Below are 26,544 nucleotides of genomic sequence, written 5' to 3'. Positions count from 1 at the left end.
TTCGGGCACTGTCAGGTGTAGGCAGCACGGTGCCCCCGATATTCGGGCACTGTCGGGTGTAGGCAGCACAGTGTCCCCAGCACGGTGCCCCCCATATTCGGGCACTGTCGGGTGTAGGCAGCACAGTGTCCCCAGCACGGTGCCCCCGATATTCGGGCACTGTCGGGTGTAGGCAGCACTCACCCCGGGTGTCCATCAGCCACATGAAGAAGAAGCAGGGCAGGAAGCCGATGGGGCCCCACAGCACGAGCAGGGTGATGTCCAGGCTGCTGAAGCCGTAGGCGGAGCGGGCAGAGTTCTGGATGGGCCCCCAGCTGTTCCACACCAGGCCCTGCATGAAGCCGAGGAGGGAGAAGAGCAGCAGCACCAGCCAGCGCCGCCCGAACACCCGCGGAGGCCGAGGCAGCAGAGGCCGCCGCTCCTCCGCTCGGCTCCACTCCAGCCCCATGGCCGGACCTCTCACTGCAACGCACAGCCGGAACCCAGAAACACCGGAAACGGCCGGCGCGCGAGGAAAACATCCGGTCACGGGACGGCACTCCGCCCCACAGTGACGTCACCACAAGTCAAAGGCGGCGAATCCCCGCCCCCGCTGTGTTTAATGTCACAGCTCCGCCCCCTCGTAAGGGGTTGTCACGGCTCCGCCCTATTCAGGCCCCGCCCCCTTATTTAGTGATTGTTTCTTATTGGGGTAATTTTCTGGCTGTGTTTCTCACAGCGACCAATCACAGCGCAGCTTATATCACTCTAGAGCGGTGGAAGAAATGTCAGCTGTGTGCTGATTGGTTGATAAAGGCAATTAAAATAACTCTCTCTATGGAGAGTTTCTGTTCGGCCACGTGATCAGTATTCGGTCAGTGTCTTCCATCAGTAGTTATAACATACAGAAGTGGTGACGAATTTCTATTCTACTTTCCCTCTGATTCTTCCTCTCCTGGTTACAAATACTGATGTAAGACACTGAATACTGACCGTGTGACTCCGGCCTGCAGCAGATTCTCAGTGTTAGTCTATGTGCACACGTTGCGGATTCGGCTTAGGAATTTCTGGTGCGGATTCTGTCTCTCCTGGCAGAAAATGCACCTGCGTTTTTTTGTGCGGTTCCGCAGCGTTTTTTTGTGCGTTTTTGCTGCGGTTTTCTTCCGGTTTTTACCCCTGCGGTTTTCTATAATGGAGTGGGTACAAAAACGCTGCAGATTCGCAAAAAAGAAGTGACATGCTACTTCTTTTAGGCTCTGTTCACACGTTGCGGATTTGACGCTGCGGATCAGCAGCAGTTTTCCATGCGGTGTACAGTACAATGTTAACCTATGGAAAACAAAAACCGCTGTGCACATGCGGAAAATTCCGCACGGAAACACTGCGGTATAAAAGAAGTAGCATGTCACTTCTTTGTGCGGATTCCGCAGCGGTTTTCAACCTGCACCAATAGGAAAGTGCAGTTGAAAACCCGCAGAGGAATCCGCAGAAGAAACCGCGTGAAAATCCGCAGTGAAAAGCACAACGTGTGCACATACCCTCAAACCGCGTTTCCGCAGCGGATTTTCCGCAAAGTGTGCACAGCATTTTTTTTTCTCATTGATTTACATTGTACTGTAAATCAATTGCAGATCTGCAGCGTTTCTGCACCTCAAAAAACGCTGCGGATCCGCAGCAAATCCGCAATGTGTGCACATACCCTTACTCTCTGTAGTCCTGACACCCCGCAGAGTATCGCACAGCAGAAAGTCACTCTGCACAACAGCGCCCCAGGGAGCGACGCTCTGCGTGTTCTCACTTCTCCTTACAGTAGATGCTGTTAGCAGCCATCACAGGATCATCCACTGACCCACCGTATACCGGAAACCCCCCACAAGACCCGCCGTATACCGGGAACCCCCACAAGACCCGCCGTATACCGGAAACCCCCCACAAGACCCGCCGTATACCAGAAACCCCCCACAAGACCCGCCGTATACCGGGAACCCCCACAAGACCCGCCGTATACCGGGAACCCCCACAAGACCCGCCGTATACCGGAAACCCCCCACAAGCCCCGCCGTATACCGGGAACCCCCACAAGCCCCGCCGTATACCGGGAACCCCCACAAGACCCGCCGTATACCGGAAACCCCCCACAAGACCCGCCGTATACCGGGAACCCCCACAAGACCCGCCGTATACCGGGAACCCCCACAAGACCCGCCGTATACCGGAAACCCCCCACAAGCCCCGCCGTATACCGGGAACCCCCACAAGCCCCGCCGTATACCGGGAACCCCCATAAGACCCGCCGTATACCGGAAACCCCCCACAAGACCCGCCTTATGCCGGGAACCCCCAAGACCCGCCGTATGCCGGGAACCCCCCACAAGACCCGCCGTATGCCGGGAACCCCCCACAAGACCCGCCGTATACCGGAAACCCCCCACAAGACCCGCCGTATACCGGGAACCCCCACAAGACCCGCCGTATACCGGGAACCCCCACAAGACCCGCCGTATACCGGAAACCCCCCACAAGACCCGCCATATACCGGGAACCCCCACAAGACCCGCCGTATACCGGGAACCCCCACAAGACCTGCCGTATACCGGAAACCCCTCACAAGACCCACCGTATGCCAGGAACCCCCCACAAGACCCGCCGTATGCCGGGAACCCCCAAGACCCGCCGTATGCCGGGAACACACCACAAAACCCGCCATATACAGGGAACACCCCACAAGAACAGCTGCATACAGGGAACACCCCACAAGACCCGCCGTATACCGGGAACCCCCACAAGACCTGCTGTATGCTGGGAACCCCCCACAAGACCCGCCATAGACCGGGAACCCCCAAGACCCGCCATATACAGGGAACCCCCCTCAAGACCTGCCGTATACCAGGAACCCCCCACAAGACCCACCGTATACCGGGAACCCCCCCAAGACCCGCCGTATACCGGGAACCCCCACAAGACCCGCCGTATACCGGAAACCCCCCACAAGACCCGCCGTATACCGGGAACCCCCCCAAGACCCGCAGTATACCGGGAACCCCCCCAAGACCCGCAGTATACCGGGAACCCCCCCAAGACCCGCAGTATACCGGGAACCCCCCCAAGACCCGCCGTATACCGGGAACACCCCTCAAGATCTGCCGTATCCCGTCAAACCCAGTACACCCCTTAATAATTACAGGCCCTGACACCCCATAATGATCACCAACTACAGACATCCCACATCATTGGGTCTATAACAATCACCGGCCGCACACACAGGAGTCACATCATTCTATGCTGGGTCAAGATCCAGAAACATGGCCGCCACCGTTCCGGCGACACCTTGAGCGCTGAGGCGCTGATGACGTATTATTTCTGCGCCGTAGCCGGGGAGTCACGTGAACCTCCCTGAGGATGGAGCACGCGGTGACGGGAGCAGCAGGTACTGGAGATGGACGTCTGGGATCTGTAGTTCTCCACCTCCACTTATCGCTGGTTTGGTGTGTAATGTCAGAGTTCACCGGCGGGATGTGCAGCTTCCTAATGACTGAGTCAATGCAACACCTCTGCCTGCAGCCACAGAATGGAAGCAGAGAGAGAAGCGTTGTTCCCATTCACTGACAGCAAGCGGTGTCAGAAATGCTGCAGAATGGAAGCTCACGGTCTGTTATAGCGAAGTTCCCACATTAATGGCCTCCAGAGAGCGGCGAACACAATGTGGACGTCCCCAGAGCCACAAAGTCCAAAGACACTGTCATATTACCGAGTACGGGGTGTGAAGGGAGCTCAGGAGCTGAGTACAGGGCGGGTGTGATATACATGTACGGGGTGTGAAGGGAGCTCAGGAGCTGAGTACAGGGCGGGTGTGACATACATGTACGGGGTGTGGAGGGAGCTCAGGAGCTGAGTACAGGGCAGGTGTGACTTACATGTACGGGGTGTGGAAGGAGCTGTATACAGGGTGGGTGTGACATGTACGGGATGTGGAGGGAGCTCAGAAGCTGTATACAGGGCGGGTGTGACATGTACGGAGTGTGGAGAGAGCTCAGGAGCGGTATACAGGGCGGGTGTGACATACATGTACGGGGTGTGGAGGGAGCTCAGGAGCTGAGTACAAGGCAGGTGTGACATACATGTACAGGGTGTGGAGGGAGCTCAGGAGCTGTATACAGGGCGGGTGTGACATGTACGGAGTGTGGAGAGAGCTCAGGAGCTGTATACAGGGCGGGTGTGACATACATGTACGGGGTGTGGAGGGAGCTCAGGAGCTGAGTACAGGGCGGGTGTGACATACATGTACGGGGTGTGGAGGGAGCTCAGGAGCTGAGTACAGGGCGGGTGTGACATACATGTACAGGGTGTGGAGGGAGGTCAGGAGCTGTATACAGGGTGGGTGTGACATACATGTACGGGGTGTGGAGGGAGCTCAGGAGCTGAGTACAGGGCAGGTGTGACATACATGTACGGGGTGTGGAGGGAGCTCAGGAGCTGAGTACAGGGCGGGTGTGACATGTACGGGATGTGGAGGGAGCTCAGAAGCTGTATACAGGGCGGGTGTGACATGTACGGAGTGTGGAGAGAGCTCAGGAGCTGTATACAGGGCGGGTGTGACATACATGTACGGGGTGTGGAGGGAGCTCAGGAGCTGAGTACAAGGCAGGTGTGACATACATGTACAGGGTGTGGAGGGAGCTCAGGAGCTGTATACAGGGCGGGTGTGACATGTACGGAGTGTGGAGGGAGCTCAGGAGCTGTATACAGGGCGGGTGTGACATGTACGGAGTGTGGAGAGAGCTCAGGAGCTGTATACAGGGCGGGTGTGACATACATGTAAGGGGTGTGGAGGGAGCTCAGGAGCTGAGTACAGGGCGGGTGTGACATACATGTACGGGGTGTGGAGGGAGCTCAGGAGCTGAGTACAGGGCGGGTGTGACATACATGTACAGGGTGTGGAGGGAGGTCAGGAGCTGTATACAGGGTGGGTGTGACATACATGTACGGGGTGTGGAGGGAGCTCAGGAGCTGAGTACAGGGCGGGTGTGACATACATGTACGGGGTGTGGAAGGAGCTGTATACAGGGTGGGTGTGACATACATGTACGGGGTGTGGAGGGAGCTCAGGAGCTGAGTAATGGGCGGGAGTGACATCCATGTACGGGGTGTGGAGGGAGCTCAGGAGCTGAGTACAGGGCGGGTGTGATATACATGTACGGGGTGTGGAGGGAGCTCAGGAGCTGTATACTGGGCGGGTGTGACATACATGTACGGGGTGTGGAGGGAGCTCAGGAGCTGAGTACAGGGCGGGTGTGATATACATGTACGGGGTGTGGAAGGAGCTGTATACAGGGTGGGTGTGACATACATGTACGGGGTGTGGAGGGAGCTCAGGAGCTGAGTAATGGGCGGGAGTGACATCCATGTACGGGGTGTGGAGGGAGCTCAGGAGCTGAGTACAGGGCGGGTGTGATATACATGTACGGGGTGTGGAGGGAGCTCAGGAGCTGTATACTGGGCGGGTGTGACATACATGTACGGGGTGTGGAGGGAGCTCAGGAGCTGTATACAGGGCGGGTGTGACATACATGTACGGGGTGTGAAGGGAGCTCAGGAGCTGAGTACAGGGCGGGTGTGACATCCATGTACGGGGTGTGGAGGGAGCTCAGGAGCTGAGTGCAGGGCAGGTGTGACATCCATGTACGGGGTGTGGCGGGAGCTCAGGAGCTGTATACAGGGCGGGTGTGACATACATGTACGGGGTGTGGAGGGAGCTCAGGAGCTGATTACAGGGCAGGTGTGACATCCATGTACGGGGTGTGGAGGGAGCTCAGGAGCTGAGTGCAGGGCAGGTGTGACATCCATGTACGGGGTGTGGCGGGAGCTCCGGAGCTGAGTACAGGGCAGGTGTGACATACATGTACGGAGTGGGGATGGAGCTCAGGAGCTGAGTACAGGGCAGGTGTGACATCCATGTACGGGGTGTGGCGGGAGCTCAGGAGCTGTATACAGGGCGGGTGTGACATACATGTACGGAGTGTGGAGGGAGCTCAAGAGCTGAGTACAGGGCAGGTGTGACATACATGTGTGGAGGGAGCTCAGGAGCTGAGTACAGGGCGGGTGTGATATACATGTACGGGATGTGGAGGGAGCTCAGGAGCTGAGTACAGGGCAGGTGTGACATACATGTACGGAGTGTGGAGGGAGCTCAAGAGCTGAGTACAGGGCAGGTGTGACATACATGTGTGGAGGGAGCTCAGGAGCTGAGTACAGGGCGGGTGTGATATACATGTACGGGGTGTGGAGGGAGCTCAGGAGCTGAGTACAGGGCGGGTATGATATACATGTACGGGGTGTGGAGGGAGCTCAGGAGCTGAGTACAGGGTGGGAGTGACATCCATCTACGGGGTGTGGAGGGAGCTCAGGAGCTGAGTACAGGGCAGGTGTGACATCCATGTACGGGGTGTGGAGGGAGCTCAGGAGCTGAGTACAGGTTGGGTGTGACATACATGTACGGAGTGTGGAGGGAGCTCAGGAGCTGAGTACAGGGCGGGTGTGACATCCATGTACGGGGTGTGGAGGGAGCTCAGAAGCTGAGTACAGGGCGGGTGTGACATGTGTACGGGGTGTGGAGGGAGCTCAGGAGCTGAGTACGGGGCGGGTGTGACATACATGTACGGGGTGTGGAGGGAGCTCAGGAGCTGTATACAGGGCGGGTGTGACATGTACAGAATGTGGAGGGAGCTCAGGAGCTGTATACAGTGCGGGTGTGACATACATGTACGGGGTGTGGAGGGAGCTCAGGAGCTGAGTACAGGGTGGGTGTGACATACATGTACGGGGTGTGGAGGGAGCTCAGGAGCTGAGTACAGGGCGGGTGTGATATACATGTACGGGGTGTGGAGGGAGCTCAGGAACTGAGTACAGGGCGGGTGTGACATACATGTACGAGGTGTGGAGGGAGCTCAGGAGCTGTATACAGGGCGGGTGTGACATACATGTACAGGGTGTGGAGGGAGCTCAGGAGCTGAGTACAGGGTGTGGATGGAGCTCAGGAGCTGTGTACAGGGCGGGTGTGACATACATGTACAGGGTGTGGAGGGAGCTCAGGAGCTGTTTATAGGGTGGGTGTGAAATACATGTATGGGGTGTGGAGGGAGCTCAGGAGCTGTGTACAGGGCGGGTGTGACATACATGTACGGGCTGTGGAGGGAGATCGAGCTGAGTACAGGGCGGGTGTGACATACATGTACGGGGTGTGGAGGGAGCTCAGGAGCTGTTTATAGGGCGGGTGTGACATACATGTACGGGGTGTGGAGGGAGCTCAGGAGTTGTGTACGCTGTATACAGGGTGGGTGTGACATGTGCAGGGTGTGGAGGGAGCTCAGGAGCTGTTTATAGGGTGGGTGTGACATACATGTACGGGGTGTGGAGGGAGCTCAGGAGCTGTTTATAGGGCGGGTGTGACATACATGTACGGGGTGTGGAGGGAGCTCAGGAGTTGTGTACGCTGTATACAGGGTGGGTGTGACATGTGCAGGGTGTGGAGGGAGCTCAGGAGCTGTTTATAGGGCGGGTGTGACATACATGTACGGGGTGTGGAGGGAGCTCAGGAGCTGAGTACAGGGCAGGTGTGACATCCATGTACGGGGTGTGGAGGGAGCTCAGGAGCTGAGTACAGGTTGGGTGTGACATACATGTACGGAGTGTGGAGGGAGCTCAGGAGCTGAGTACAGGGCGGGTGTGACATCCATGTACGTGGTGTGGAGGGAGCTCAGGAGCTGAGTACAGGGCGGGTGTGACATGTGTACGGGGTGTGGAGGGAGCTCAGGAGCTGAGTACGGGGCGGGTGTGACATACATGTACGGGGTGTGGAGGGAGCTCAGGAGCTGTATACAGGGCGGGTGTGACATGTACGGAATGTGGAGGGAGCTCAGGAGCTGTATACAGTGCGGGTGTGACATACATGTACGGGGTGTGGAAGGAGCTCAGGAGTTGAGTACAGGGCGGGTGTGACATACATGTACGGGGTGTGGAGGGAGCTCAGGAGCTGAGTACAGGGCGGGTGTGATATACATGTACGGGGTGTGGAGGGAGCTCAGGAACTGAGTACAGGGTGGGTGTGACATACATGTACGGGGTGTGGAGGGAGGTCGAGCTGTGTGCAGGGCGGGTGTGACATACGTGGAGGGAGCTTAGGAGCTGTATACAGGGTGGGTGTGGCGGGAGCTCAGGAGCTGTGTCCGCTGTATACAGGGCGGGTGTGACATACATGTACGAGGTGTGGAGGGAGCTCAGGAGCTGTATACAGGGCGGGTGTGACATACATGTACAGGGTGTGGAGGGAGCTCAGGAGCTGAGTACAGGGTGTGGAGGGAGCTCAGGAGCTGTGTACAGGGCGGGTGTGACATACATGTACAGGGTGTGGAGGGAGCTCAGGAGCTGTTTATAGGGTGGGTGTGAAATACATGTATGGGGTGTGGAGGGAGCTCAGGAGCTGTGTACAGGGTGGGTGTGACATACATGTACGGGCTGTGGAGGGAGCTCGAGCTGAGTACAGGGCGGGTGTGACATACATGTACGGGGTGTGGAGGGAGCTCAGGAGCTGTTTATAGGGCGGGTGTGACATACATGTACGGGGTGTGGAGGGAGCTCAGGAGTTGTGTACGCTGTATACAGGGTGGGTGTGACATGTGCAGGGTGTGGAGGGAGCTCAGGAGCTGTTTATAGGGTGGGTGTGACATACATGTACGGGGTGTGGAGGGAGCTCAGGAGCTGTTTATAGGGCGGGTGTGACATACATGTACGGGGTGTGGAGGGAGCTCAGGAGTTGTGTACGCTGTATACAGGGTGGGTGTGACATGTGCAGGGTGTGGAGGGAGCTCAGGAGCTGTTTATAGGGCGGGTGTGACATACATGTACGGGGTGTGGAGGGAGCTCAGGAGCTGAGTAATGGGCGGGAGTGACATCCATGTACGGGGTGTGGAGGGAGCTCAGGAGCTGAGTACAGGGCGGGTGTGATATACATGTACGGGGTGTGGAGGGAGCTCAGGAGCTGTATACTGGGCGGGTGTGACATACATGTACGGGGTGTGGAGGGAGCTCAGGAGCTGAGTACAGGGCGGGTGTGATATACATGTACGGGGTGTGGAGGGAGCTCAGGAGCTGTATACAGGGCGGGTGTGACATACATGTACGGGGTGTGAAGGGAGCTCAGGAGCTGAGTACAGGGCGGGTGTGACATCCATGTACGGGGTGTGGAGGGAGCTCAGGAGCTGAGTGCAGGGCAGGTGTGACATCCATGTACGGGGTGTGGCGGGAGCTCAGGAGCTGTATACAGGGCGGGTGTGACATACATGTACGGGGTGTGGAGGGAGCTCAGGAGCTGAGTACAGGGCAGGTGTGACATCCATGTACGGGGTGTGGAGGGAGCTCAGGAGCTGAGTGCAGGGCAGGTGTGACATCCATGTACGGGGTGTGGCGGGAGCTCCGGAGCTGAGTACAGGGCAGGTGTGACATACATGTACGGAGTGGGGATGGAGCTCAGGAGCTGAGTACAGGGCAGGTGTGACATACATGTACGGAGTGTGGAGGGAGCTCAAGAGCTGAGTACAGGGCAGGTGTGACATACATGTGTGGAGGGAGCTCAGGAGCTGAGTACAGGGCGGGTGTGATATACATGTACGGGATGTGGAGGGAGCTCAGGAGCTGAGTACAGGGCAGGTGTGACATACATGTACGGAGTGTGGAGGGAGCTCAAGAGCTGAGTACAGGGCAGGTGTGACATACATGTGTGGAGGGAGCTCAGGAGCTGAGTACAGGGCGGGTGTGATATACATGTACGGGGTGTGGAGGGAGCTCAGGAGCTGAGTACAGGGCGGGTATGATATACATGTACGGGGTGTGGAGGGAGCTCAGGAGCTGAGTACAGGGTGGGAGTGACATCCATCTACGGGGTGTGGAGGGAGCTCAGGAGCTGAGTACAGGGCAGGTGTGACATCCATGTACGGGGTGTGGAGGGAGCTCAGGAGCTGAGTACAGGTTGGGTGTGACATACATGTACGGAGTGTGGAGGGAGCTCAGGAGCTGAGTACAGGGCGGGTGTGACATCCATGTACGGGGTGTGGAGGGAGCTCAGGAGCTGAGTACAGGGCGGGTGTGACATGTGTACGGGGTGTGGAGGGAGCTCAGGAGCTGAGTACGGGGCGGGTGTGACATACATGTACGGGGTGTGGAGGGAGCTCAGGAGCTGTATACAGGGCGGGTGTGACATGTACGGAATGTGGAGGGAGCTCAGGAGCTGTATACAGTGCGGGTGTGACATACATGTACGGGGTGTGGAGGGAGCTCAGGAGCTGAGTACGGGGCGGGTGTGACATACATGTACGGGGTGTGGAGGGAGCTCAGGAGCTGTATACAGGGCGGGTGTGACATGTACGGAATGTGGAGGGAGCTCAGGAGCTGTATACAGTGCGGGTGTGACATACATGTACGGGGTGTGGAGGGAGCTCAGGAGCTGAGTACAGGGCGGGTGTGACATACATGTACGGGGTGTGGAGGGAGCTCAGGAGCTGAGTACAGGGCGGGTGTGATATACATGTACGGGGTGTGGAGGGAGCTCAGGAACTGAGTACAGGGCGGGTGTGACATACATGTACGGGTGTGGAGGGAGGTCAGGAGCTGTGTGCAGGGCGGGTGTGACATACGTGGAGGGAGCTTAGGAGCTGTATACAGGGTGGGTGTGGCGGGAGCTCAGGAGCTGTGTCCGCTGTATACAGGGCGGGTGTGACATACATGTACGAGGTGTGGAGGGAGCTCAGGAGCTGTATACAGGGCGGGTGTGACATACATGTACAGGGTGTGGAGGGAGCTCAGGAGCTGAGTACAGGGTGTGGAGGGAGCTCAGGAGCTGTGTACAGGGCGGGTGTGACATACATGTACAGGGTGTGGAGGGAGCTCAGGAGCTGTTTATAGGGTGGGTGTGAAATACATGTATGGGGTGTGGAGGGAGCTCAGGAGCTGTGTACAGGGCGGGTGTGACATACATGTACGGGCTGTGGAGGGAGCTCGAGCTGAGTACAGGGCGGGTGTGACATACATGTACGGGGTGTGGAGGGAGCTCAGGAGCTGTTTATAGGGCGGGTGTGACATACATGTACGGGGTGTGGAGGGAGCTCAGGAGTTGTGTACGCTGTATACAGGGTGGGTGTGACATGTGCAGGGTGTGGAGGGAGCTCAGGAGCTGTTTATAGGGTGGGTGTGACATACATGTACGGGGTGTGGAGGGAGCTCAGGAGCTGTTTATAGGGCGGGTGTGACATACATGTACGGGGTGTGGAGGGAGCTCAGGAGTTGTGTACGCTGTATACAGGGTGGGTGTGACATGTGCAGGGTGTGGAGGGAGCTCAGGAGCTGTTTATAGGGCGGGTGTGATATACATGTACGGGGTGTGGAGGGAGCTCAGGAGCTGTGTCCGCTGTATACAGGGTGGGGGTGACATGTGGAGGGAGCTCAGGAGCTGTTTATAGGGCGGGTGTGACATACATGTACGGGGTGTGGAGGGAGCTCAGGAGCTGTGTTCTCTGTATACTGGGTGGGTGAGACATACGTGTGTGGGGAGTGGAGGGAGCTCAGGAGCTGTGTCCGCTGTATACAGGGTGGGGGTGACATACGTGTACAGGGTGTGTAGGGAGCTAAGGAGCTGTGTCCGCTCTATACAGGGCAGGGGTGACGTACATGTATGGGGAGTGGAGGGAACATTTATCATGGAGACGCATAGCTGTGCATATGAGCTGCATGCAGAAAACGGTGGCAGAGTTGAAGTGAAACCGAGATTCTGTATTTGATATTCATGGAAGTAAAACAATTGGTGGTGGACGAGGCCGTCCATGCCCCCATCACAGCCGACACCCCCATGCTCCACAGGAGTAATACTTCATCGTCCTCCATCATTTTCTCGGCACTGGGCAGGAACGTACACGTTGTACATCATGTCGTCTGTATACACCTCCTGGTGATTGACGAGACGGCAGCGACCGCAACGTGTTAATCAAGTATGAGCGGAAACGGAGGTTTTATTCCCTGCGCGCCGCGATACGGTGTCACATAGAAATAATTTAATAGGCAATTTATAATATGCAGCTGTTACGTTACAACACCGGAGCGAAGTGTGAATTATCACTGACAGCGCATAATGCCAAAAACCACTGACGGACAGGTGTAAAATCATTAACAACCAAGGACTTGTCCAGCACCGTTCACGAATCACAGGGTGATATACAACTATAGTCAGCAGAATTGTGAGTGCAGCTCCGAACTGAGTCTCAGCATTCCCTGCTTGTATATTGACTGCAGCAGCAGAATACTGAGTGCAGCTGTAGAGCATAATACAGGATGTAACTCAGGATCAGTAATGTAATGTATGTACACAGTGACTGCAGCAGCAGAATAGTGAGTGCAGCTCTGGAGTATAATACAGGATGTAACTCAGGATCAGTAATTTAATGTATGTACACAGTGACTGCACCAGCAGAATAGTGAGTGCAGCTCTGGGGTATAATACAGGAGGTAACTCAGGATCAGTAATGTATGTACACAGTGACTGCACCAGCAGAATAGTGAGTGCAGCTCTGGAGCATAATACAGGATGTAACTCAGGATCAGTAATGTATGTACACAGTGACTGCACCAGCAGAATAGCAGAATAGTGAGTGCAACTCTGGGGTATAACACAGGATGTAACTCAGGATCAGTAATGTAATGTATGTACACAGTGACTGCACCAGCAGAATAGTGAGTGCAGCTCTGGAGTATAATACAGGAGGTAACTCAGCATCAGTAATGTAATCTATGTACACAGTGACTCCACCAGCAGAATAGTGAGTGCAGCTCTGGAGTATAATACAGGATGTAACTCAGGATCAGTAATGTAATGTATGTACACAGTGACTGCACCAGCAGAATAGTGAGTGCAGCTCTGGGGTATAATACAGGAGGTAACTCAGGATCAGTAATGTATGTACACAGTGACTGCACCAGCAGAATAGTGAGTGCAGCTCTGGGGTATAATACAGGATGTAACTCAGGATCAGTAATGTAATGTATGTACACAGTGACTGCACCAGCAGAATAGTGAGTGCAGCTCTGGGGTATAATACAGGATGTAACTCCGGATCAGTAATGTAATGTATGTACACAGTGACTGCACCAGCAGAATAGCGAGTGCAGCTCTGGGGTATAATACAGGATGTAACTCCGGATCAGTAATGTAATGTATGTACACAGTGACTGCACCAGCAGAATAGTGAGTGCAGCTCTGGGGTATAATACAGGATGTAACTCCGGATCAGTAATGTAATGTATGTACACAGTGACTGCACCAGCAGAATAGTGAGTGCAGCTCTGGGGTATAATACAGGATGTAACTCCGGATCAGTAATGTAATGTATGTACACAGTGATGCACCAGCGGAATAGTGAGTGCAGCTCTGGGGTATAATACAGGATGTAACTCAGGATCAGTAATGTATGTACACAGTGACTGCACCAGCATAGAGAGTGCAGCTCTGGGGTATAATACAGGATGTAACTCAGGATCAGTAATGTAATGTATGTACACAGTGACTGCACCAGCAGAATAGTGAGTGCAGCTCTGGGGTATAATACAGGATGTAACTCAGGGTCAGTAATGTAATGTATGTACACAGTGACTGCACCAGCAGAATAGTGAGTGCAGCTCTGGGGTATAATACAGGATGTAACTCAGGATCAGTAATGTATGTACACAGTGACTGCACCAGCAGAATAGTGAGTGCCGCTCTGGGGTATAATACAGAAAGTAACGGCTTTATCAGTGTACAATGAAGGTGGATGTCTGTCCCTCTTCTGATGTCTCTCATTAGCAGTGTGCTGTATGTGCTCGGTCTGTAGATCTGTCAGTCCTTCTGTCTTTGGCAGCTTTCTAGTGTCGCGGAGTCTCGGCATCGGTCCCTGTAATGACGCCCGGGAGCCCATCGTCCGGGGTGAGCGCTTTATGGCTCTGTCTCGGCTCAGACTTTTGTTAATCAGCGGATGTTTTGTCGGGACGTTTTCCCGTGTTCTATTGATCGTCGTCCTGCTGGAAGATAATAAAGGATATATTACTTCTTTATTGTCAGCAGCACCGATCCAAGGTCCGTTAACGCTGAAGCATCTCTCGCTGTAAATCAGCCATGGCGGTGACCGTATCGCCGTCATTACACGTGGCCTCTGAGGGGACGATAAACTCGAGGCAACTGCACTTTCAGCTTCACTTTCCTTTGTTCAGTGATTTTACTTTTGGGATTTTGCAATAAAAATAATTCTGAGCAGCGAAAATCTCATTGACAGAGACAAGAATCCACGGAGCGTTGCTGTAACGTAGGCGCTGGGGGCGACGACCACGTGTAAAATAAGGAGGTAAACCCGCACCCCTCTTATAATATACAGTGGGGTATTTGATCCCTTGCTGATTTTGTAATTTTCCTACTGACAGAGACATGAACAGTCTATAATTTTAAGGGTCGGTTAATTTTAACATTGAGAGAATATCAAAAATAAAATCCAGAAAATCACATTGTATAAATTGTATAAATTTATTTGCATTTTGCAGTGAGAAATAAATATTTGATCCCTCTGGCAAACAAGACTTAACACTTGGTGGTAAAACCCTTGTTGGCAAGCCCAGCAGTCAGACGTTTTTTGTAGTTGATGATGAGGTTTGCGCACATGTCAGGAGGAATTTTGCTCCACTCCTCTTTGCAAATCATCTCTAAATCAAGATTTTGAGGCTGTCGCTTGGCAACTCGGAGCTTCATCTCCCTCCATAAGTTTTCTATGGGATTCAGGTCTGGAGACTGGCTAGGCCACTCCATGACCTTAATGTGCTTCTTTTTGAGCCACTCCTTTGTTGCCTTCGCTGTATGTTTTGGGTCATTGTCTTGCTGGAAGACCCAGCCATGACCCATTTTTAATGTCCTGGCGGAGGAAAGGAGGTTGACACTCAGGATTTTACGGTACATGGCTCCATCCATTCTGCCACTGATGCGGTGAAGTAGTCCTGTGCCCTTAGCAGAGAAACACCCCCAAAACATAATGTTTCCCCCTCCATGCTTGACAGTGGGGACGGTGTTCTTTGGGTCATAGGCAGCATTTCTCTTTCTCTAGACACGGCAAATTGAGTTGATGCCAAAGACATAAATTTTTGTCTCATCTGACCACAGCACCTTCTCCCAGTCACTCACAGAATCATCCAGGTGTCATTGGCAAACTTCAGATGGGCCTGCACATGTGCCTTCTTGAGCAGGGGGACCTTGCGGGCATTGTAGGATTTTAAGTCTTTACCCTGTTATGTGTTACCAATGGTTTTCTTGGTGACGGTGGTCCCAGCTGCCTTAAGATCATTAACAAGTCTCCCCCGTGTAGTTTTAGACTGATCTCTCACCTTCCTCATGATCAAGGATACCCCATCAGGTGAGATTTTGCATGGTGCCCCAGATCGATGTCGATCGACAGTCATTTTGCATTTCTTCCACTTTCTTACTATTGCACCAACAGTTGTCTCATTCTCACCCAGCGTCTTACTTATGGTTTTGTAGCCCATTCCAGCTTTGTGCAGCTTTATGATCTTGTCCCTGACATCCTTATAAAGCTCTTTGGTCTTGCCCATGTTGTTAAGGTTAGAGTCTTACTGATTAATGGAGTCTGCGGACAGGAGTCTTTTATTAAGGTGACTATGTAAGACCGCTGTCTGTAATGCAGGTAACGAGTTGATTAGGAGAGACTAACTAGTCTGTAGGAGCCAGAACTCTTAATGGTTGGTAGGGGATCAAATACTTATTTCTCAATGCAAAATGCTAATAAATGTATATAATTTATACAATGTGATTTTCTGGATTTTATTTTTGATATTCTATCTCTGTGTTAAAATTATTCTACTCTTAACATTATAGACTGTTCATGTATTTGTCAGTGAGCAAACTTACAAAATCAGCAAGGGATCAAATACTTATTTTCGTCACTGTAGTTAGCGCCTCATTGCCTGGAACTAAAGTCGTGAAAACAAATTTGCACCAAGTTTGAGAAAATGCAGGTTTTTGCTCGTTTCTAATTTTATGTTTTAGCTTAAAATGTAATAAATTTGTCTGGCTTCTCATGTGGGAGGAGAGAAGTCGTTACAATGTATCCAGAGTAACTGGATTCCACTGATACAAAGTAGCACTGAGAGGTTTGTGCTGTGCTTTTTCGCTCAGGATTGTGTCTTCTGGATACAATTGTAACAACCCCAGATGTCTCAGCAGAGAGATTAGATACATTTTGTGCGTCAGCAATAATGTTTCCATTCACTGACAGCAAACGGAGAAGTGGAAGCCCTTTAAATTATTCTATCATTTTTCTTTCTGGATGATATTGTTGAAGCCGCCTGATAAATTTCATTCATTCATGAGATTTTCTTCAGCAGCTTCCAATATAAAACCATTCACACCGGAGGAGGCACGAGACCTGATCTTCACTGCGACGTGTCCTGCGGTGGTCCTGGGTATGACTGATGACTGGCCGGTTTCACACTGGACCCTCCCTCGCCTGTGTGACGTGTTACAGGAGCAGATGCTGAGATTCAGGATCGGAGAGAGGAAAGTGGAGACAGGTAACCATCCATGAGCCAGATCAATGACATCTTCTGTGTCTGCTGCGCCAACACTCACATCCAGAGCTGCATTCACAATTCTGCTGCCTGGAAAGGATCTTCTAAATATCCCTTTTACATGAGTTTGGATGTGACTCATCGCCATTAATGATCTCCTTTACCAGAATAACTAATTGCCTCCTCTGTTCCGTGATCTGGAGCGACGCTTCCAAAGTGCGGCTTGAGAGGCAGCTCCGGAGCCATTAGTGCTACTCTACGGTGACTGCGCCAATAGTCACCTCCACCACTAATGACCGGGTATGACGGCAAATTAATGTCACCTCCACCACTAATGACCGGGTATGACGGCAGATTAGAAGCCTTAAACAGCTCCAGAGAGTTAGAACGGCGTCAGATTGTGCGGGGATTACGGCACCCATCTCCTCTACTGCCGTCTCCAGCATAGCACGCAGAAACACAGAATTGCGGGGGATTAGAGATTCTAGTGACGGAGACATTTATGGCGCTGAGTCACATCAGATGCACCCGCTAATCTTTTCCAAACTGTGCCGCTGATGTAGGACTACAACTCTCAGGGGCCAGAATGCACACAGGCTGGGAGTTGTAGTGTTACGGGTGTTCTTAGTGAGTTATCTGTCTTACATAGTTCTGGGCATTACCAGCAATTGTAATAATCTTCATCAGGACAGAAGGCCCCGCTGATGACACCCTGTAGCCCCACGTCACCCACTATAGCACCCGTCCTGCGGCTCTTTATCTGGAGGATGTGACCCTCATGAAATGTATAACACTCCTCAGCTTGCCAAGACTCCTCCCTCTTGCCTGCCAGAGCTTCTCCCTTTTGTTAAGGCTCCTCCCTCTTGCCAAGGTCCATACATCTTATTGAGGCTTCTCCCCCCGCATTGAGGTTTCTCCCCAGTGTTGAGGCTCCTTTGCCGTACTCAGGCTTCTGTACATTATCAAGTCTCTTCATCTAGCGTTGGGGCCCCTCCCCCCTCTCTATTCCAGGTTCAGGGGGGCTTCTCCTCTTTTCCTGGAGGGGTGGAGGTTGTTGCTTTCTTTTCGGTGGGGGGCCCTCCTCTTCTTCCTGGGGACGGGCTCTTCCTTTCTACTGTCGGTGGAGGGGGAATGTCCCTTCCTCTCTTTCCCAGGGTCGTATCGGCCCCCTCCTCTCTGTCTCGCGTGGGGTCGGGCCCCTCCTTTCTCTCTCGCGGGGTCGGACCCCTGCTATCTCTGTCTCTCTCGTGAGCGTGGAGGCGGGCCCCTCCTTTCTCTGTCTTGTGCGGGGTCGGGCTCCTCCTTTCTCTGTCTTGCGCGGGGTCAGGCTCCTCCTATATCTGTCTCGTGAGTCTGGGGTCGGGCCCCTCCTATCTCTGTCTCGCACGGGGTCGGGCCCCTCCTCTCTGTCTCGTGCGGGGTCGGGCTCCTCCTATCTCTGTCTTGTCTCGCGCAGGGTCGGGCCCCTCCTCTCGCACGCGCGGGATTGGGCCCCTCCTCTCTGTCTCGTGCGGGGTCAGGCTCCTCCTATACCTGTCTCGTGAGTGTGGGGTCGGGCCCCTCCTATCTCTGTCTCGCGTGGGGTCGGGCCCCTCCTATCTCTCTGTCTCGCGCGGGGTCGGGCCCCTCCTCTCTGTCTCGTGCGGGGTCAGGCTCCTCCTATATCTGTCTCTCTCGTGAGTGTGGGGTCGGGCCCCTCCTATCTCTGTCTCGCGTGGGGTCGGGCCCCTCCTATCTCTGTCTTGCGCATGCCACCAATATATCACAGATCCCAGGAAAGATGCCTTTTATCATCCCCACCACTCACACCAATTTGTCACGAACCGGGGTTGTTTGGTTGCCCCTGGTTCCTTCTGAAGGGGATTTTTTCTATATCCCATTTCCCAGTTCCGCTTTGGAACTTGCAGCTCTCTGGCGCCCCCTTACCCTCATGTCAGTCAGGGTACTGCACCCAGGGTAATTAGGCTGCCTGCTATGTACTGGCTAATGGGCACACTGCAGCGGGGGTGATATAACTACTCCCACATAGGCGGGAACAATAATTATCAATACCGCCGTCACTACAATGTAGTAGCGTAATTCACTTCAGAGAACACGACAGTTCGTTTAGAACATGGAGAGACAAGCTAGTAATTTTATATTTTACTCCAAAAAAAAGTAGGCAGTGTTTATAAAGTGTAAAAAAATTATAAAGAAGACAAATCATGTGTACAATACAAATTACAAATAAAATGGGATTAAAATTGAAAAGAGAACTTACAGGTCGTTATGTCATGGTATCATCTTGACTGGCTGTGTGCTGGGGGCTTACACCTCCCCTTTACTTAGAATATGAAAACTATTTTTACACATAGCTCGCTGTATGAATCTCGTATACGAAATACACCAGGTTCCCGAGGTGCACCACTACGGGGCGATTCTTTTAAGTGTAAGCACAGTGTTCTTACATGAACTGCTTAAGTAGAAATCTACTCGTTGCGTTTAGCTGCTAGCAGTTTCAGTGAGTGATAGATTGATGGACATCCGGAATATATAATTCTTATATCTCTAGCCCGGATCGGTGCCAGTATATATAACTTCAATAGAACAATAGAAGCTCATGCAGTTTGGAAGTGGCTGTACCAGTTTTGGCTGGTATTATGGAGGAGGAGGGAATAAGTAGTTTTAGGGAGACAGGTCTGCCTGCAGCATAGAACCATAAAAATTCTTGTGGGAGAAAGAGTGGCTTAGAATTCACACACACACAGGCAGAGTGGGAAGAGGGGGGTCGGACAAGCCCACAGCGTGTGTCCGAAAAGCCATGAAATGGTTAGGTAGATACTCAAACATGGCATATTCACATTATCGTGACAGCGGGCCCCTCCTCTCTGTCTCACGCGCGGGGTCGGGCCCCTCCTCTCTGTCTCACGCGCAGGGTCGGGTCCCTCCTCTCCCTGCCTCTCTTTCGCTCGCTCTATCTCATCCTATCCTGTGTGATACTGTCTGCTGAGCTGTGTATCTAATCTTACCATGTGTGATACTGTCTGCTGAGCCGTGTATCTAATCCTGTCATGTGTGATACTATCTGCTGAGCCGTGTATCTCATCCTGCCACTTGTTGTCTCCACATCTTCTCTTAGAGCCGCAGTTTGAGACTCGCTGCAACTACGTTGATGCGACCATCGGGCAGTTCCAGGACTGGGTCAGCGGGATTCCTGAGGAAGCGTCCGGACCCTTCGGCCGGTTCGATAGCACGGTGTCCTGGGCTTACGCGGACTACAAGTACCTGCCACTTTTATTCAAGGATCGACCCGACATGCTGCAGGTGAGATCCGCCGTAGTCAGTGTCCATACCTGCCATCTCATAGACGGGGTCCATACCTGCCATCCCATAGACGGGGTCCATACCTGCCATCCCATAGTCAGGGTCCATACCTGCCATCTCCTAGACGGGGTCCATACCTGCCATCCCATAGACGGGGTCCATACCTGCCACCCCATAGACGGGGTCCATACCTGCCATCTCATAGACGGGGTCCATACCTGCCATCCCATAGACGGGGTCCATACCTGCCATCCCATAGTCAGGGTCCATACCTGCCATCTCCTAGACGGGGTCCATACCTGCCATCCCATAGACGGGGTCCATACCTGCCATCCCATAGACGGGGTCCATACCTGCCATCCCATAGACGGGGTCCATACCTGCCATCCCATAGACGGGGTCCATACCTGCCATCCCATAGACGGGGTCCATACCTGCCATCCCATAGTCGGTGTCCATACCTGCCATCCCATAGTCGGTGTCCATACCTGCCATCCCATAGTCGGTGTCCATACCTGCCACCCCATAGTCAGGGTCCATACCTGCCATCTCATAGACGGGGTCCATACCTGCCATCCCATAGACGGGGTCCATACCTGCCATCCCATAGTCAGGGTCCATACCTGCCATCTCCTAGACGGGGTCCATACCTGCCATCCCATAGACGGGGTCCATACCTGCCATCCCATAGTCGGTGTCCATACCTGCCATCTCATAGACGGGGTCCATACCTGCCATCCCATAGACGGGGTCCATACCTGCCATCCCATAGTCAGGGTCCATACCTGCCATCTCATAGACGGGGTCCATACCTGCCATCCCATAGACGGGGTCCATACCTGCCATCCCATAGTCGGTGTCCATACCTGTTCCAGGAGGTGCGGCCGCCGTGCTCCGCTGATGCTTCGGGAGGTGCGGGTGCCGTGTTGCAGTGATGCTTCAGGAGGTGCGGCCGCCATGTTTCGGTGATGCTCCAGGCGGTGCGGCCGCCGTATTCCGGTGATGCTCCAGGAGGTGCGGCCGCCGTGTTCCGGTGATGCTCCGGGCGATGCGGCCGCCATGTTTCGGTGATGCTCCGGGCGGTGCGGCCGCCATATTCCGGTGATGCTCCAGGAGGTGCGGCCGCCGTGTTCCGGTGATGCTCCGGGCGATGCGGCCGCCATGTTTCGGTGATGCTCCAGGCGGTGCGGCCGCCGTATTCCGGTGATGCTCCAGGAGGTGCGGCCGCCGTGTTCCGGTGATGCTCCGGGCGATGCGGCCGCCATGTTTCGGTGATGCTCCGGGCGGTGCGGCCGCCGTGTTCCCGTGATGCTCCGGGCGATGCGGCCACCGTGTTCTGGTGATGCTCCGGGCGATGCGGCCACCGTGTTCTGGTGATGCTCCGGGCGATGCGGCCGCCGTATTCCGTTGATGCTCCAGGAGGTGCGGCCGCCGTATTCCGGTGATGCTCCAGGAGGTGCGTCCGCCGTGTTCTGGTGATGCTCCGGGCGATGCGTCCGCCGTGTTCTGGTGATGCTCCGGGCGATGCGGCCGCCATATTTTGGTGATGCTCCGGGCGGAGCGGCTGCCATGTTCCGGTGATGCTCCAGGCGGTGCGGCCGCCGTATTCCGGTGATGCTCCAGGAGGTGCGTCCGCCGTGTTCCGGTGATGCTCCGGGCGATGCGTCCGCCGTGTTCTGGTGATGCTCCGGGCGATGCGGCCGCCATGTTTTGGTGATGCTCCGGGCGGAGCGGCTGCCATGTTCCGGTGATGCTCCAGGCGGTGCGGCCGCCGTATTCCGGTGATGCTCCAGGAGGTGCGGCCGCCGTATTCCGGTGATGCTCCAGGAGGTGCGGCCGCCGTATTCCGGTGATGCTCCGGGCGATGCGGGCGCCATGTTCCGGTGCTGCGCCGTCAGCCATGTCTGCTACGTCCCTGATTTATTGGGCCATTTGTGTTGCTCTCTTGGCGGTTGCTCCGTTTATCTTGGGCGCCATCACCAGGTGAGGTAATGCTTCCATTATCCCTCTCCCTATCCCGTGATGCTCCGGGCGGTGCGGCTGCTGTGTTCCGGTGATGCTCCGGGCGGTGCGGCCGGAGTGTTCCGGTGATACTCCGGGCGGTGCGGCTGCCGTGTTCCGGTGATGCTCCGGGCGGTGCGGCCGCCGTGTTCCGGTGATGCTCCGGGCGGTGCGGGCGCCGTGTTCCGGTGATGCTCCGGGCGGTGCGGCCGCCGTGTTCCGGTGATGCTCCGGGCGGTGCGGCCGCCGTGTTCCGGTGATGCTCCGGGCGGTGCGGCCGCCGTGTTCCGGTGATGCTCCGGGCGGTGCGGCCGCCGTGTTCCGGTGATGCTCCGGGCGGTGCGGCCGCCGTGTTCCGGTGATGCTCCGGGAGGTGCGGCCGCCGTGTTCCGGTGATGCTCCGGGCGGTGCCGTGTTCCGGTGATGCTCCAGGAGGTGTGGCCGCTGTGTTCCCGTGATGCTCCGGGCGGTGCGGCCGCCGTGTTCCGGTGATACTCCGGGCGGTGCGGCTGCCGTGTTCCGGTGATGCTCCAGGAGGTGTGGCCGCTGTGTTCCCGTGATGCTCCGAGCGGTGCGGCCGCCGTGTTCCGGTGATGCTCCGGGCGGTGCGGCTGCCGTGTTCCTTCCGGTGATGCTCCGGGCGGTGCGGCCGCCGTGTTCCCGTGATGCTCCGGGCGGTGCGGCCGCCGTGTTCCGGTGATACTCCGGGCGGTGCGGCTGCCGTGTTCCGGTGATGCTCCGGGCGGTGCGGCCGCCGTGTTCCGGTGATACGCCGGGCGGTGCGGCTGCCGTGTTCCGGTGATGCTCCGGGCGGTGCGGCTGCCGTGTTCCGGTGATGCTCCGGGCGGTGCGGCTGCCGTGTTCCGGTGATGCTCCGGGCGGTGCGGCTGCCGTGTTCCGGTGATGCTCCGGGCGGTGCGGCTGCCGTGTTCCGGTGATGCTCCGGGCGGTGCGGCCGCCGTGTTCCGGTGATACTCCGGGCGGTGCGGCTGCCGTGTTCCGGTGATGCTCCGGGCGGTGCGGCTGCCGTGTTCCGGTGATACTCCGGGCGGTGCGGCTGCCGTGTTCCCGTGATACTCCGGGCGGTGCGGCCGCCGTGTTCCGGTGATGCTCCGGGAGGTGCGGCCGCCGTGTTCCGGTGATACTCCGGGCGGTGCGGCTGCCGTGTTCCGGTGATGCTCCGGGCGGTGCGGCCGCCGTGTTCCGGTGATGCTCCGGGCGGTGCGGCCGCCGTGTTCCGGTGCTGCGCCGTCAGCCATGTCTGCTACGTCCCTGATTTATTGGGCCATTTGTGTTGCTCTCTTGGCGGTTGCTCCGTTTATCTTGGGCGCCGGCACCAGGTGAGGTAATGCTTCCATTATCCCTCTCGATGAGCCCCGTCCTGCATCCTAATGTTCTGCGTCATCCTGATTTCACTCTATCAGACCAGGCATCGGCTCTTAACCCCCGCAGCACCGGGGACCAACATGGCCGCCTCCTCCGCGCGGGTTCAGGGATGACTTTGGCTGAACGTCGCGTTATCTATCTCCAGAGGAGAATAAAAAGACAATTAGCCGTCAGGGCAGATAAGCGCGTTCCGGGCTGATGATAACGAGCGCGACCTTGATGAATGGACGCGGCGTCCTTCCTCGTTCTTACTGCGTTTTCTTTTCCGTCCATTTCCTCGGAGCGATTTACCTCATCTGAAATTCTGGCGTCAAGAACAAATCAGGAAAGAGAAAGGCGAGTGTCGGGCGACGCGATAAATACGATCATTTCTCGTGGAAAAACTCTCAGAACGTTTAGAAAACTAATAGAAAAGTTTTCCCAGAGCTGTGATTGGTCGCTCCAGGCGGCAGAGCCGGTCCTGATTCTGGCCAGTCTTTACACTAGTCCTCTGCCATTATCACTATATTTCCATATTTACACACAGTCTCCTGACGAACACGGCGGGTGGATGACATCAACACGGGGGCGAGCGATTCTGCTCCGGTGAGCGGCCGTCGCCTCCCCCTGTCCCTTCCATCCTATTAGTGCCGCCGTCTGCGGTTCTCCTGGGTGGCTGCGCACGGTGTCTGCTCTGCGCTCTGACCCTGAACATTTCTAATCTCCTTCCTGAGCCGCCGCCGATCCCCTAATGTAGTTTACAGTCCATTATGTTATTAGCGGCTTCTCCGGCGGCCGCTGCTTAATTACGGAGAGCTGACGGACCAGGATTAGTGTCATATCCAGGCAGCAGTGTGCCACCGCTACTGAAGGCGGACTACAGAGCCCAGGAGGGATGAGAGCTCTGCAACTGGAAAACTGTATTCTGTATGTACAGTGACTGCACCAGCAGAATAGTGAGTGCAGCTCTGGGGTATAATACAGGATGCAGGGCCGTTTCTTCAACAGGGCGGGCAGGGCGGCCACACGGGGCGCCGTGGGGCCGGGGGGCGCAGGAGAGGCCTCGGGCCCCGGTGGTCCCCTGCCCGCTGCTGCTGCTGTTTAAGGGCTGTCAGGGGCGCGGATGCCGCGCTCAGTGCTGAGCGCGGGCGCGCCCTGCCCGAACTCAGCTGCAAATCTGACAGCTGAGCGGTCAGATCATCGCCTCGCGTCGCCGCGCCCCCCCCCCCGCACCGCACCGCACATAATGGTTGCGGCCACCTCGGCGCCGCCACTCACCCATACCTCCCAACCGTCCCGATTTCAGCGGGACAGTCCCGCTTTGGCACCGGGGTCCCGCTGTCCCGCTTCGGGCATTTAAAATCCCGAATTTGCGGCCGCCGGTGAAGCCCCGCCCACTTCCGGGACGTAGAGAGAGCCTGTTTTTTTTTTTTTTTATATAAAAGCTGCCTCCTGACCAGGGCCGTTTCTTCAACAGGGCGGGCAGGGCGGCCACACGGGGCGCCGTGGGGCCGGGGGGCGCAGGAGAGGCCTCGGGCCCCGGTGGTCCCCTGCCCGCTGCTGCTGCTGTTTAAGGGCTGTCAGGGGCGCGGATGCCGCGCTCAGTGCTGAGCGCGGGCGCGCCCTGCCCGAACTCAGCTGCAAATCTGACAGCTGAGCGGTCAGATCATCGCCTCGCGTCGCCGCGCCCCCCCCCCCGCACCGCACCGCACATAATGGTTGCGGCCACCTCGGCGCCGCCACTCACCCATACCTCCCAACCGTCCCGATTTCAGCGGGACAGTCCCGCTTTGGCACCGGGGTCCCGCTGTCCCGCTTCGGGCATTTAAAATCCCGAATTTGCGGCCGCCGGTGAAGCCCCGCCCACTTCCGGGACGTAGAGAGAGCCTGTTTTTTTTTTTTTTTATATAAAAGCTGCCTCCTGACCGCCCGCGCAACACCCCCCCCCCCTCCCGCCCCCTGTGCGGCGCTGCCACGCTGAAGGAGAGAGCCTGCAGCAATCAAGAAGAAAGGTCAGCGATTCACTACCTCTGGCTGTGTGTGCACGGAGCTCCGGCTTCTGCTCTTAGCTGCTATCCCGGCAGAGAAGGAGAGATGGGGGAGGTGCCGGGATAGTGCAGAGCTGTGAGCAGGAGACTGAAGACTTCAGCAGAGAGCTGCACATGGACATCAGCCGCCCCTGCATCACAGAGGAGATTGTGTGTGTGTGATGTGTGTGATGGCTGCGTGTGTGTGTGTGTGATGGCTGGGTGTGTGTGTGTGATGGCTGTGTGTGTGTGATGGCTGCGTGTGTGTGTGTGTGATGGCTGCGTGTGTGTGATGGCTGCGTGTGTGTGTGTGATGGCTGTGTGTGTGTGATGGCTGCGTGTGTGTGTGTGTGATGGCTGCGTGTGTGTGTGTGTGATGGCTGCGTGTGTGTGTGTGATGGCTGCGTGTGTGTGTGATGGCTGCGTGTGTGTGTGTGATGGCTGCGTGTGTGTGTGTGATGGCTGCGTGTGTGTGTGATGGCTGCATGTGTGATGGCTGCGCGTGTGTGTGTGTGTGTGATGGCTGCGTGTGTGTGTGTGATGGCTGTGTGTGTGATGGCTGCGTGTGTGTGTGATGGCTGCGTGTGTGTGTGTGATGGCTGCGTGTGTGTGATGGCTGCGTGTGTGTGATGGCTGCGTGTGTGTGATGGCTGCGTGTGTGTGATGGCTGCGTGTGTGTGTGATGGCTGTGTGTGTGTGATGGCTGCGTGTGTGTGATGGCTGTGTGTGTGTGATGGCTGTGTGTGTGTGATGGCTGTGTGTGTGTGATGGCTGTGTGTGTGTGATGGCTGCGTGTGTGTGATGGCTGCGTGTGTGTGTGATGGCTGCGTGTGTGTGTGTGTGTGATGGCTGCGTGTGTGATGGCTGCATGTGTGTGTGATGGCTGCGTGTGTGTGTGTGTGTGATGGCTGCGTGTGTGTGTGTGATGGCTGCGTGTGTGTGTGTGTGATGGCTGCGTGTGTGTGTGTGTGATGGCTGCGTGTGTGTGTGATGGCTGCGTGTGTGATGCATTTGTGTCAAAGCTGCATGTGTTTGTGAGCTGCGTGCGTGTGAGCTGCGTGCCTGTGTGTGAGCTGCGTGCCTGTATGTCATTATACAGTATGGAGCATCATGTGTGGTCATTATACAATATGGAGCATCATGTGCGGTCATTATACAGTATGGAGCATCATGTGCGGTCATTATACAGTATGGAGCATTATGTGTGGCCATTATACAGTATGGAGCATCA

The 26,544-nt window shown here is 55.6% G+C and overlaps 2 protein-coding genes across 2 annotated transcripts in view; one reads left to right on the top strand and one right to left on the bottom strand.

The window, feature by feature from the left end:
* SLC49A4 (solute carrier family 49 member 4) overlaps positions 1 to 583 on the bottom strand; it is a 45,310-nt gene extending 44,727 nt beyond the window's left edge. Inside the window, exon 1 of the mRNA XM_077273304.1 lies at positions 184 to 583. Coding sequence (XP_077129419.1) covers positions 184 to 448 — 265 coding nt within the window. The 5' untranslated portion in view covers positions 449 to 583. The remainder of the gene's footprint in view (positions 1 to 183) is intronic.
* A 2,686-nt stretch (positions 584 to 3,269) lies between these two features.
* HSPBAP1 (HSPB1 associated protein 1) overlaps positions 3,270 to 26,544 on the top strand; it is an 86,690-nt gene continuing 63,415 nt past the window's right edge. The window contains exons 1-3 of the mRNA XM_077275249.1: positions 3,270 to 3,406; positions 16,432 to 16,620; positions 19,736 to 19,920. Of these exons, the coding sequence (XP_077131364.1) occupies positions 3,379 to 3,406; positions 16,432 to 16,620; positions 19,736 to 19,920 (402 nt within the window). The 5' untranslated portion in view covers positions 3,270 to 3,378. The remainder of the gene's footprint in view (positions 3,407 to 16,431; positions 16,621 to 19,735; positions 19,921 to 26,544) is intronic.

Source organism: Ranitomeya variabilis, chromosome 7 (genome assembly GCF_051348905.1).
Source record: "Ranitomeya variabilis isolate aRanVar5 chromosome 7, aRanVar5.hap1, whole genome shotgun sequence".
NCBI lineage: Eukaryota > Metazoa > Chordata > Amphibia > Anura > Dendrobatidae > Ranitomeya > Ranitomeya variabilis.
Note: the sequence above shows the minus strand (reverse complement) of the source record. Positions and strands in the feature narration are given on the sequence as shown.